Below are 14152 nucleotides of genomic sequence, written 5' to 3' on the forward strand. Positions count from 1 at the left end.
CTGGCAAATATGTAAATATGGTAACTTGGTGTTTTCCATTCTTGTAAACAAAATATTTGCTCACAATAATGAAAAGGTTTTACATGTTCAAAAAGCCTCAGAGTACTAATGACTAAACAAAAACAAGAAGTTTCAGTATTTTTTTTTTATAATGACAGTGCGCTTCCCTTGAACACGGTGTTTAAACATGTGTGCAACAGGGAGGTGGGGGGAGATAAAGCTCATTGCCATTTTGCTGAAAGTTCAGATTTCCCTGCACTCCGGAACAGACTGTTCTACCTGGAGTTTCATTGTCAGATATGAAACTCTGCTCCTGGCCAGGGGCCCCTTACGGTTTGGCCCTTCTGGCATTCCTGTGTAATTGTGCCACAGCTGTGGAGAGACGCTATTACATTGCAGCTGTTAATATTAACTGGGACTACACATCTGCTGGACAGCAAAGGTACGAAAAAGATCATTATTTGAATTGATTCAGTTTGATTGTTTGCCTTTTGCTTGTTTGGTTCTTGTATATCACAGATAAAGTCATTCACTATAGTAAAAATTTAACAAATAATTAAATATCTGTAAGTTTATGAACTTACAAGAAATAGCATTCAAAGAAAATATTTTAAATTTAATCAATTTCATGTGTAAGGAAACATTAGGACATGTGACAAAGATATTTTATATGAAATACAAGTAACCCCAAATAAACAAAATGTTAAACCAGTGCCCAGAAACTACTGTAAAGTTTGTTCAAATAATATATAGTATATCTAAAACCAATTATTAAGACTTTATTCAAAATTTATAAATATTTCACCATGGTAATTATAGTAAATTGAAACTGAAACCAAAAAAAAAAAATTTTTGTTTCTAGAAATAAAATAAAGTTAACTGAAATAATTATTTTTTTGCCTAGTTACTGAGGTAACATTTCTCATTTCCATTTAGTTTAACTTAATGTACTAAAATAATGAAAGCTAAAACTGAGTTAATAATTAATCTAATTATATCAACTTATAACAAAAAACAACTAATTTACTAAAACTTTAAATTAAAAGTGAAATTAAAAGAAAAATGGAAAATATAAAACCAGTATTTCTATGATACTAAAATAAAACTGCATTTTCACACAAATGGGAGTTGTTGTTGTTTTTTGTTTTTTTACTCATCTAAGAGATGTATTTATTGATGGTTGCTGTTGTATTCCAGGACTGGACCATCATATAAAAAGGTTGTATACAGGGAGTACAATGAGGGATTCACACAGGCTAAAACACATCCCTTGTCTTCAGGTATTTTGAATACCAAAGATGATGTCTTTGTTTCAACATTCAAATCCATAAGTCATTATGCATTAGTCATTTACATCACTATTACATTAACTTAAAATCATGATTATTCAAAACTAATGTTCTAGGGTTACTTGGGCCGACATTGCGAGGACAAGAGGGCGATACAATCATTGTCACGTTCAAGAACATGGCCGATCATCCCTGTAGCATCCACCCACATGGCATTGCTTACGGGAAGCAGTCAGAGGGTGTGTGTTCTGATTTAATTGCGGTAACAGTATGAGTGATGTAAGAGAGTTGTAACATACACTAGTAACAAAGTAAAAAAATAGGCACTGTGCTATGAAATAACAGACAGATACATTTCTAGAGGAATGTTATTTAGAGGACATTATGGATTATTTTAGTGCTCATCATTTAGCTGAGTAAACACTTTGCGTAACACAAACATCTGTGTTTGATTTCTTTGGAAATGTTAACCCAAGATACAAATTAACCACAGGCTGTACCTAAGTCCAAAGCAGCGAGTCGCTGATAAATATTTTGTCAAAACACAAAATCTTTTTTTTTTTTTTTTCAAGATAAATGGATGTTGGTTTCATTGTAATAAACACCATCTGAAGCTGCATCCTTCTCACACTGCTAATGTTCCCATTAGGATCTTTATACTTTGACAACACGTCACTCTATGAGAAAGAAGATGACGTGATTTTACCCGGCCAAGAGCACACATACCAATGGGAGGTGACGTCTGAGGTGACCCCTACGGCTGCGGACCCCCCATGCATCACCTACACATACCTTTCCCACTTTGACATAGTCAAGGACTACAATACAGGGTTAATAGGCACAATGCTGATCTGCAAGAAAGGTATGTGAGGCAGAAACAAGATCCTGGATTTACAATGTGATATTTATTATGACATTTAGTTGAGATATGATTCCCTTTCATTTTCCTCTTGACCACTAAATCTCATCTCAACATGGCTATGCTCTTATTTATTATGCCTCTTCGTGTGAGCACAACATTTGTTAACTGAGGTCTTTATTTGGATTATTCCATTGGATTATAGTGATCTTTGAATTTATTTTACGTTAGACGTGTTTGTGCCTATTTGCAGAGCTGGGTAGATTTGTAAATTATAGTTCGTTACTGATTCCAAATTACATGACAAAAATTGTAGTGAATAACGTAATCCATTACATTACACATGTTAGGTAATATAACAAGACTACTTTTCATTACTTTTAGATTACTTTTGACCTCATCTCATCGAACTCATTTTTAACATAGATTTAAATTGGATAATCTTCTACCATATTGATATAAAAATATAAAGAGTGAAAAAATATATTCAATTTGTTGTTATTAACAACATGAAGTGCATTAAACATTACATTATGCCAATGTTTCCCAAACCGGGGTTCATAAAGGAACTGCAGGGGGTTTAATGAAAAGCTAATAATGAATGAAATTATAAAACAAACCATTTAAAAATAACATCAAACACCAAGAACAAAGAAATTAAATATTTAATTTGTTTACCTGCATATGACCATTAACTAATGTAAGAGGACCTTGAACATGCAAATGTGAAAAATCAATTTTTGGAATCTGATTACGTAATCCAGATTATATCAGTTATTACCCAGTACTGCCTATTTGTTAATGGGGGATTTGTGGACATACTTTATTCATGTTTGTACAGTAACAAATATATTTTATTTAAGTGAATTGGGCCAAAAGGGTGCCAGTGGTATGTGGTTATGAAAATTTTTAAAATATAGGTTTTAAAATGGAAAAGTGGATTTACAGTCGACATGCTATAGGTAAAAGGTTCTAAATTTCTCAAAAAATATCTAAAATAACATAATATCTCAAATAACCTTGATTTCTTTGCTTGCAAATGTCTAACCACAGAGCATGTTTTTCAATTCTCATTTCTTTGCCTGTGAATCCTTGCAGACCAAATTATGCAACTATAAACAGCTCTGTTTGTCTAGACGATTAATGTGTCTTTGTCCCACAGGCACCCTAGACGGCTCCGGAAATCAGATTCATTTCCATCAGGAGGCTGTGCTGTTGTTTGGAGTGTTTGATGAGAACAAGAGCTGGTACAGCACCGGGGGCCCTGAACAGGCACACAATGTCAAATACACTATAAATGGCTACACAAATGGCTCTGTACCAGGTTAGTTTGATATTTTTCACACATACCATATAATTTCTTGAAATCTAATGAGGTGTAAAACTCCTCCTTGTCGTCCTCCAGATCTGGACATCTGTGCCCACTCCAAAGTCAGCTGGCACCTGCTGGGAATGAGCTCTGAGCCAGAGCTCTTCTCTGTACACTTCAATGGCCAAGTCCTGCTGCATGATGTCCACAAAACCTCATCTGTTGGCATCATTAGTGGAACTGCCACTAGTGCCAGTATGACTGGTATCCACCCCGGCCGCTGGCTTATTTCCTCTCACATCAGCAGGCACTTGGAAGGTAAAAACTGCCAGAGAAACCACAAGATTTCATGAATTATTCATTTAAAACATCATCATATACAGTCTCTACTTCATAGCTTTGTAGAATCACTATTAATGCTGACAGTGTGCACTTTATAAAAATAATTACAGTGTCATATGTTGATGTCATATTCCCAGCTGGTTTGCATGGATACCTAAATATCAAGACATGTGATGAGTACACAGCACCAAAAAGACGGCTTACCATCCAACAGAAACAAGAAAGCCAAGAGTGGACCTACTACATAGCAGCAGAAGAGATCACCTGGGATTATGCTCCAAATATGCCAGAAAACATGGATGGGTATGTGCATCGTGATTCATCAATAGGACATGCCTTTGTGTGAGCTCCGTTCTAATGTTTTATCTCACTTTTATCCACTCAGGGATTACAGATCAAAATATTTAAAGCAGGGGCCTCAGCGAATAGGTAAAAAATACAAAAAAGCAGTATTTACTCAGTATAAAGATGGCATGTTTAAAGAAAGAGCGGAAGACAAGCAGAGAAAGAAAGAGTTTGGGATTCTCGGGCCAGTGATAAGAGCTCAAATCAGAGATGTCATAAAGGTATAAAGCTTCTCACATAATCACAGCTCTAATCATTGCTATTTTATTTTATTTTTGGGTTAAGAACATATTTAATGTTTCTGGTCAGGATGCATGATGATTGTGATGTTGTTTCTATAGATTGTCTTTAAAAACAAAGCATCGCGTCCGTACAGTATCTATCCTCATGGACTGACCATTGATAAAGCAGCAGAAGGAGCCAGTTATCCTGCAGGAGGTTTGTTTGATACCATATTCATCAATTCTACACTCTATACAATACATATATGCATCTTTATTTAAATCAGCAGACAACATTATGAGAAGATATATGTGCTGACATCTCTAATGTAGGGCTGCACTATGTATTGGAATAAAACTGAAGTCACAAGATGGCTTACTGTGATCAAATCACGAAGGCTGCAATATACGTGTTGCATTCTTCAGAAGCGCTGTACTGTACTGTATCTGGTGTTTGTTTCAGCATCTCAAAGCAGTTTGTTTCGCTTACTGTGACTCAAGATGCTCTTACTTCCCTTTCTCTTTCCTTTCCCTTTATACACCGAAAACAAACTGTTATGAGCTGCACTCAAGTAAATGCTTCACTCTGAAACAATGCATATTTATTGAAATCAAAGCCTTTGTGATTTGATAATTCCAAACCACAAAAATAAATGCTAGATGATTTAATGATTAAAAATTGATGCATCCCAACATATACAATAGATCCTAGTAAAATACAAAATAACACAATCTCAGTTTTTTCCCAATATCAAGCATCCCTAATCTCTAAAGTTCTTTTTCAATGAAAAGATACCTGCAAAATCATAAAATAAAAAAGTAAGCATGACTGATATTAGAAAATGTATTTACATAAAATTGCTGTTCATTTGAAAGGGAACCAGACACACGGTATTCAACCAGGGGAGATTTATACATATACATGGAGTGTGTCTGAGGAAGATACACCAACAGACAGTGACCCCAGATGTCTGACCAGGATGTACCACAGTGCAGTGGACACTCCTCGAGACATTGCCTCTGGTCTTGTGGGTCCTCTTCTCATCTGTAAAAGCCAGTCCCTCAACAAAAAGAATGTCCAGGTAACTGCTTTCCATTTGCAATTCGGCCACTGCATCAGAGTCAAATGGCTCAAATGGTTGAAATGAAACCAATGAATCATTTCTATACAATATCTCTGTGTAAGGCACTGAAACACCCTCTATTGGAAGGCTGTTTCAAACAGTAGGCAGAAAAGTAATTGTGCCTTGTGTATGCTACCTTTTTTGCTCAAAATAGTCTTCACAGATAAGACAAAACTGAGGAAAATCAAATCCAGCATAGCAGAAATGAATTAACAGAATTAAAAATTCATCTATTAATATTTTTCACACATCTATAAATGCTATTTCAACCAATATTTGAGTGGTATGTATTTTTTGTGCTTAAAGTTTCACAATTTTAGCTTAGTGACAAGCCAACATCTAAATGTGAGTAACACTTAATGGAGTGGCCACTTCTGTAGAGTGTTTTGAATAACTCTATCATGAAGTTTGACTGTATGATGGTTAACATACTGCCTATAATAGCAAAGCAGGTCACTTGGATTTGGAAACTGAAAGCAATTCTCTGTTTTAGCTGAAAGCAGACAAAGAACAGCAAGCAATGTTTACCGTCTTTGATGAGAACAAGAGCTGGTACCATGATGAGAACATTAACACATACTGCAGTGACCCCAAAAGAGTTAAAAGAGATGATCCAGAGTTTTACAAATCCAACGTTATGCACAGTGAGTGATTTTCTGGTATTTATTATATCAGCATTGTGTTGTTGATTCATATTTGGTACATGTATTTATTGCATCAACTTTTACAGCAATCAATGGCTATGTATATGAAAGTGGCCAAGAATTGGGATTTTGTAATGGTGAAATCGTGACCTGGCATGTATCAAGTGTTGGCGAACAAGATTACATCCAAACTGCCACTTTTTATGGCCATACATTTGAGCTAAAAAACAGAGAGGAGGATATGCTCAGTCTATTTCCAATGACTGGTGAAACTATCACTATGAACATGCTTAATTTAGGTGAGAATTCAAATGACTTATAATGGATTTCATTTCATTTTAAGACACTTTTACTGACTATACAAAGAAATACATTTTAAAACACTATGAATTTAAACTTCTTGAATTCTTCACTTTAGGTATTTGGCTTTTAGCATCACTGAACTCTCACGATTCCACTAAAGGGATGAGGGTGAAATTCAAGGACCTTGAATGCTTCAGAGATTATGTAATGGAATATGATTATGAACCAGAAAAATTCACTGTATGGAAACCTGCGCCCATCAGTGTAATTAAAAAAGAGGAACCAAAACAAATAAAACCGATTGAGGTTGATGAGGACACTGAAATCTATGCAGCAGAATTTGGCTTGAGGACATTCAAAAACTTTAAAGATGACGTTGAGCAAATTGACCTTTCGATACTAGATTTTGACGATGGTTTATTGCCAACTATTGAGACAAAAAGCCTGGCCCCAAGCGACGAGTTGGACAAATCACACAATGCTACATTCGGATCTTTCAATCAGATTCATGGTTTATCAACTGAGGAGGCTGGTTTGGACAAGAGACAATCTTCAAATAAAGTCTTGAATGAAAGCACAGAAGAGGCATTGCTAGACATGACAGGCATTTTTGATTCCAAACCCGAGGTCATGTCAAACAATGACACGGACAGTATTATCTCACATTTTCCAGATGTAGAAAGAAAGGTCCGGGGTGTACCAACAAAGCCAGTGAATGAAATGGAAACATTGGCCTCCACAAATGTTACTTTGGATATTGAAATAAATACCAACATAACAGAAAACGTCAGTTCATCATTAGAGACAGACAGTGTCTCTGCTTATACTACTCATGTAGAAAACGTCAGTTCATCATTAGATGCAGACAGTGTCTCTGTGAATACTACTCATTCTCCAATAACTGAAACCAACATCACCCCCACAATGCATGAAGCACACATTTTCCCCACTAATACCAGTATCACTTCATCTAATGCTCCAGTTACCATGGAAGATGACAGTCCATCTCTAAATTCTTCTGAATCAAACCTCTTGCTTTCAAACCAAACCTTAGTAAACAAAACAGTAATTCAAGAAGAGGCAAACACTAAAAATAACACTGACTTAGCGGATGGTGACCGTGATAGTTCGAGTCACGTCTTCAAATACCATGTGCCTAGTCCTGATTCTCTCTCCAACAGCTCAGAGACACAAGCTGAGGAGGATTTTGTGCTTCTGGATGGAGGTCATCCCTTGGAAATTTCAACAGATCATAAGACTGCAGTAGAATATAATGTCTCACCAATGGACACACCAGAGGAGATTGGTGAATTACCTGAAAACACAACAAGGATTCAACTCAACAGCACAAAGGTGAATTACACCAGTGAGATGTTTTCGCAGATAAATTATGAAACTGAGAGCATTTTTAATCTCAGTTTGTCTTCGCCTTTGAGAAACAACACTTTGCAAAGCAACGAGTCTGAATCTTCAAATGCAACTTTGTCTGATTTCAGTCTCGACCTTGAATCTGAAATAACAGAGAACAGCACATCACCCACTAATGTTACAATGCAATCTCACAGTGAAATTTTGAGAAATGTATCAGAGCTCTTTTCTTCAGACAGTACGGAGAATATGTCATTTTCTCTTGGCCCTTTCAATGTTTCATCCACAAAAAATGGCTCAGAAAGTGAAAATGAAGAGGAAGTAGTCATCTATCTGAAGAACAATCACAGCGAGGCCATACTCACATCTCATCTCGATCCAAAAGAAGAGCACTGGGGTTATGAAGGTAAACATGAACTGGTTCCTATGGAAATCCCAGATCACATGAACAAATACATCTCAGACAAGTCTGCAGAAAATTCAAATAAACCAAAAACTGAAAAGAAAAAGAAAGTAGTTCACCAGAGGATAAAGCCAAAAAAGGGATATGGCATGAAGACGAAGAAAAGGAAAGAGTATAAGCCACAGCCACTTTCTGATGTTTCTCCAAAGGGGTTTTCTCCAAGAGGTTTTGGACCTTCTGGGTTGACCCCAAGGGGAAGCAAGCCTATCTCTAGCGAGGATGACCTGATGGGGAAATCCATCATCATAGGAGTGCCAAGACGCGATTTCAATGATTATGAGTTATATGTTCTAAAACATGAGCAGAGTGAAGATTTTGATAGCATGGTTGATCACACTGACGAATATGAATATGTAGAGTACAAAGACCCCTATAGCAAAACAGTAGATGTTCAAAGCCCAGTGCTTGATGCAACATCCCAGCATTTCTTAAAAATTGCTGGAGACAAGGATACTAGAACTTTTTTCATCTCAGTTGAAGAGGAAGAATGGGATTATGCTGGTTATGGGCAGAGGTACTGTTGGCATCATATATTACAAATAATCCAAATTTTGCATTTCTAGAAACAAAAAGCATGAATATATGAATCTAAAAGTGTTTAACTCATTTGTGAAACCACTTTTATTTTTGCAAAGGAGGCTTGATAAATCATCTCAAAACGAAAGGCCCACATCTTTCAAAAAAGCGGTGTTCAGAAAGTACCTGGACAGCACCTTTAGTATCCGAGACATCCGAGGGGAAATGGATGAACACCTGGGAATTCTGGGTCCGGTCATTAAAGCTGAAGTTGATCAGACTGTTATGGTAGACTACTGATATGTGAACATACTGCACAAATGAAAATTAGAAACAAGTAATATGAAAAAAAAACACGTAAATAATTACTTTCCTGTTTTTTTGTGCCAGGTATTTTTCAGGAACCTTGCCAGCCGTCCATACTCTTTGCATGCAAATGGAGTTAAGTACTTAAAACAAATGGAAGGCCTGAGTTACGATGATCAGTCACCATACTGGTACAAACAGGACGATGCCGTACAACCCAACAGCACCTTTATCTACATGTGGACTATAAATTCCAAATCTGGACCTCAAAATAATGAATCTGACTGTCGAACATGGACTTACTACTCTGCAGTGAATCCTGTAAGCATGAACACTTCTTAATTTTCCACTTAACTAAAGATTGCTCCATGAGGGCTGTCCATGTAATAAATGTACTGTTAGTTCATTTGAATAAAAACTAGTGTCAAATAACTATTATTAATTTTCAATTACAAATGAATTACTTTCTTGCATAGGAGAGAGATATAAACTCTGGGCTGATTGGACCGCTTCTGGTGTGCAGGAAGGGGACACTGGATAAAAAGCCTCTGGACAGAAGAGAGTTTGTCCTGCTTTTTATGACGTTTGATGAGAATAAGAGCTGGTACTACGAGGAGAATCGGGAGAGGATTGAAAGGAAAAACAAACGAGCAGTCATGGATCCAAATTTTAAAAATAATTTAAAGTTTGACGGTAAGAAAACTGTTTATCTTCAGCTTTTTTATCTCCATTATTTTAATTTTAATGGGATATTTATACTACAGTCATTATCATTGGATTAAAACTAAATAAATTGAAGCAAGTATTGAGACCATTAAAAATATTGCTTTAAATAAGCTTACTTGACAAATTTATATATATATATATATATATATTTTTTTGTCAGCTATCAATGGTATTATCTACAGTCTCAAAGGACTACGAATGTACACAAATCAGCTAGCGAAGTGGCATCTGATCAACATGGGCTCTCCCAAAGACCTCCACAGTGTCCATTTCCATGGTCAAACATTCATAAACAAGGAATTAAAGGACCACCGTCAGGGTGTTTACCCACTTTTACCAGGTTTGTAGTCGTGTTAGAAGATACTTGCTTACCTAGATGATCTAGAAAGGCTATTCACACTCAGATCCCATCATTTAGGTGGATTTGCCACACTGGAAATGTTGCCTTCAAAGCCTGGTCTCTGGCAGCTGGAGTCTGAAGTTGGACTTTCACAGCAGAGGGGAATGCAGACGTTATTCCTTGTGTTAGATAATGGTATCACATATAGTAATTTATCATGCTGATCATATTACAGGAAAACAATTGATTCTATCAGGTCTTAAAATCTTACCTGGTCTGTTTTGCAGTCTGTGACCATCCTCTCGGTCTCATCTCTGGAACTGTGAAAGATGAACACATAACAGCATCTGACTCTAGAGGTAGGATTTGAAAGTTTAGCTTTTTTTATGTAGCGTAGTCATGGTTACATTATTGACACATATAAAACTTTTTTTAAGGACAATGGTATCCTCATTTGGCCAGACTACATAATACAGGGAAACACAATGCATGGAGTACGACAAAGACAGGACAGCACATTCAGGTAACCACTCATAATGGTGTACAGACAATTAGCCTAGTAATTACTAGTAATATGACTAGTTACTTGAAGAGGCTGTATCCTGTATTCCAGGTGGACTTCCAGAGGCCGGTAGTGATTAGTAAAGTTGCCACACAGGGAGCCAAGCAATTATTGAAACATAATTTTGTGCTGAACTACACCATTTCCTACAGCACTGACAAAAAGAAGTGGACTTTCTACAAGGGAGACAGTGATACCGTCAGAAAGGCAAGTGACTATTTCTTTGTGGTTATAAAGTGAATGTACATTTCGGCATAAGGGTCTGTTCACAACGTTACACTGCACCGCATTTGAGTTGTTTTTCTATGTTAACATGCAGAGACCAATGGTTCTCAAACAGGGAGCCTCAGCAAACTTGCCTTAAGACAACTTCAAATTATTTAAAATGAGAAAACACAAGCTAAACAACTAAAAACCAAGATATTTATCATTTTAATTTACCTCCTCAACAGTTTGCTTCCTTTGACAAACCAGGATTCCCACAGTCTTGGAAAACCTAGACTGCCTATATAACGTAGTGTTATTTCTAGACCTTATACAAAGTAACATAAACTCACCTAACACCATGGGCATTTGTATAATGAATATACATTACATTTTCTAGTTATGTCAAGCTCTCTAAAAAAATTGGGGGTACAGATTGTAAGTAAAAAATATTTTCAGAAATCTGTGTCCTTAATCCTTATTCAGTAAATCACAAACAACCTTAAACCTCTACGGAGTTGCCATATGGCAACAATTAATTTCTACTTATTTCCTTGTTATTCTGAATAAAATACAATATATTGCAATATGGTAATTAAAAGGGCCAGCCATGAGGTAGTCAATAATGTGCTGGTTTTATGTAAAATGACATTTGAATCTTCATCCAAAACACTTTTTCCCACTGACACCCTCACATGGAGGGCACCTGTTGAAGTGCTCCAGAAATTGCTCTGTTAACCTAATTTCTGAACATTTCTTCTCAAGGGGGATTTTTTTTGCATCATCTTTGATTAGTAAATTACATATTTTTATTCACAAATTAACATTGTCTTACATAGTTTTACTGTAAATTGAGAAAAATTCAATGTTGCCACATGGCAACACTGTACTACTATGGAAAAATAGGTATGTTGCCATATGGCAATGCTGTACCACAGTGGAATTGAAGTAATGTATTTCCTCATTGGGATTTTTTATAGATTGTAACATCAGTAATATGATTGCAATTATTCATTTATTTGAAGTGTTTATGGTAGTATAGTTGTATTTATTTATGAATAAGAAAATTATTTATTCTTTTCAGAAAATGAATACAGCAATATTTCATGGAAAGTGCAATAGGAAGTGTGCAGGTGGCATTTTTACAGTGTTTTACCGTTAAATGTTAAATTCACGGTCATTTTTTACAGTGATAACAATGAGTGAGTGTGTGCATGTGTATATGTGTCTGTATGTGTATTGCAGATTTGGATAGATATTAAGATTGGATGCATCAATATTTAAAAGAAATGAGCATTTAAATTGAAAAGAAAATCACAATTTAATAGAAAAAATACTTTTTTGGCCATTTTCCATTGTGGTACACTGTTGCCATATGGCAACATTTTCCTAAATACCCCCCAAAAATCTTTTTTCAAAAATCTATTTTGATTTGTATAATTGAAGCTATTTTATGTAATAAAAAATTATTTAAAAAAATATTTAATGGTTAGAACATAATGCGTACCATAGAGAGTTAAGAGACAATAAAACATGCATCTACTAAAACTTACGATATCCTAAAATTGTATTATTTTAATTTTAATTATAATTATTTTCGTGTAATTTACAGAATCTAGAAGTGCCCATTGATTAAAATAAGTTTTGAATTCAAAACTAGGGCTAGGGGGCATTTGAACATTGGTGTGGACATTGGTTGAGAAGCACTGCACTAGACTGACGTCTTTTTGTGCCAAGACACTGCATGAAATTAATTGTTTAAACATGCCTATGGATTTTTCTTTCAATTTTCATTATTTAAAAAAAATCTAAACATTCTGTGTGAACAGTCCATAAGATCTGCACTTTGTTTTCCAATGCCCAACAGACTTTTGAAGGAAACAGCCAAGCTTATGACACAAAGGAGAATATATTTTTCCCACCTCTGATTGGTCGATACTTGAGGCTGTATCCTATACATTCTTACAACTACCCAACTGTCCGTTTGGAGTACTATGGCTGTGAGCTTGATGGTATGGACAAAAATTTTACCGATTTTTCTCATACTGCTTTATAAAACACAATAAATTTCAGCTAAATTGTACTAATCCTCCTCATTGTGCTGGCAGGTTGCTCTGTGCCATTGGGAATGGAAAGTGGCCTCATTAAAGATGCTCAAATCACTGCCAGTTCTGTGGCCTCCAGTTGGTACTCTGGCCAGTGGCATCCTTGGTATGCACGCTTAAATAAATATGGGACCGTCAATGCATGGCAAGCCAAGGTAACTAAGATATACCTCATAAATGAAACCCTTAAAGTTATTTACTCCACTTCAAACCTCAAGCCTCAATAAACTGTTTGCAATTTACAGAACAATGACATTCAGCCATGGATCCAGATGGAACTCAAGGATATAAAGAAGATAACTGGAATTATAACACAGGGGGCCAAATCGTTAGGCAGTGAGATGTTTGTGACAGCATATTCTCTGGAGTACAGTGAAGACGGCAAGAGATGGACAAAGTACACAGATGATGATGATTATGAACAAAAGGTAAGCGGTCTCACTTTTTGGCATTAGAACAAGTTTATGCACACATCTGTAGAAGAACCACAGTGTTTTGTGTCTTAAGAATGAGAAAAAAAGGTGTTTCTTTTATTTTCACAGACATTTCAAGGCAACACAGATAACAATGGCCAAGTAAAGAACTACATCTACCCGCCAATATTTTCCAAATTCATCCGGATTATTCCAAAACAATGGCAGAAGTCCATCACTATGAGGATTGAGCTGCTTGGTTGTGATTTTGAATAAACACTGTGCTTTCACTGATATAACTATAGTTTTTAAATCTATATTTTATGTGTTGTAATTAAATAAATGCTGAATCTCTTTTTTAAAAAGTGCATCTAAATAATTTAATTCAGTATTTCCCAAAATATGAGGTGGATGAATGCAGAACTTTTTATATGTGTTCCCACAGTTTACAGCACGCATATGCCACCTGGTGTTGAATTAATGTCTGCTCGCTCTGGGTCAGCCCAACACACACACACACACACACACACACAGAATACAAAGTAATGCCTATAGAGTTTTTACTGATATTTAAAAACACTGTCAAAAGTTTTCCCTTTCTCATAATCAGTTACAATATTTTAATCTATGTATATATTTTTTATTTGATCAAAACTGAGCAAACAAAACATTTTCTTTAAATTAGTGTTAGTTGTACATTTTACAAAGTCAAG

At 35.8% G+C, this 14152-nt stretch overlaps 1 protein-coding gene across 1 annotated transcript; it reads left to right on the forward strand.

Moving 5' to 3' along the window:
- Positions 1-263: 263 nt before the first annotated feature.
- Positions 264-13794, forward strand: f5 (coagulation factor V). The gene is made up of 25 exons (XM_079427617.1): positions 264-442; positions 1198-1280; positions 1406-1528; positions 1939-2151; positions 3311-3472; positions 3554-3775; positions 3937-4102; positions 4185-4365; positions 4486-4582; positions 5242-5447; positions 5983-6133; positions 6220-6432; positions 6552-8781; positions 8903-9071; positions 9174-9410; positions 9566-9782; positions 9976-10155; positions 10234-10350; positions 10443-10514; positions 10593-10678; positions 10769-10924; positions 12789-12933; positions 13030-13181; positions 13272-13454; positions 13569-13794. The coding sequence occupies exons 1-25, from the start codon at positions 300-302 to the stop codon at positions 13713-13715; spliced, it is 6051 nt and encodes a 2016-aa protein (XP_079283743.1). The 5' UTR covers positions 264-299; the 3' UTR covers positions 13716-13794.
- Positions 13795-14152: the final 358 nt, after the last annotated feature.

This window comes from Barbus barbus, assembly GCF_936440315.1.
Source record: "Barbus barbus genome assembly, chromosome: 10".
Lineage (NCBI taxonomy): Eukaryota > Metazoa > Chordata > Actinopteri > Cypriniformes > Cyprinidae > Barbus > Barbus barbus.

Coding starts and splice junctions, on each gene's coding strand:
- f5 (XM_079427617.1), top strand. CDS start 300: ATGAAACTCTGCTCCTGGCCAGGGGCCCCTTACGGTTTGGCCCTTCTG. Junction 4,103..4,184: donor ATGCCAGAAAACATGGATGG/GTATGTGCATCG, acceptor TTATCCACTCAG/GGATTACAGATCAAAATATT. Junction 10,515..10,592: donor AACAGCATCTGACTCTAGAG/GTAGGATTTGAA, acceptor ACTTTTTTTAAG/GACAATGGTATCCTCATTTG.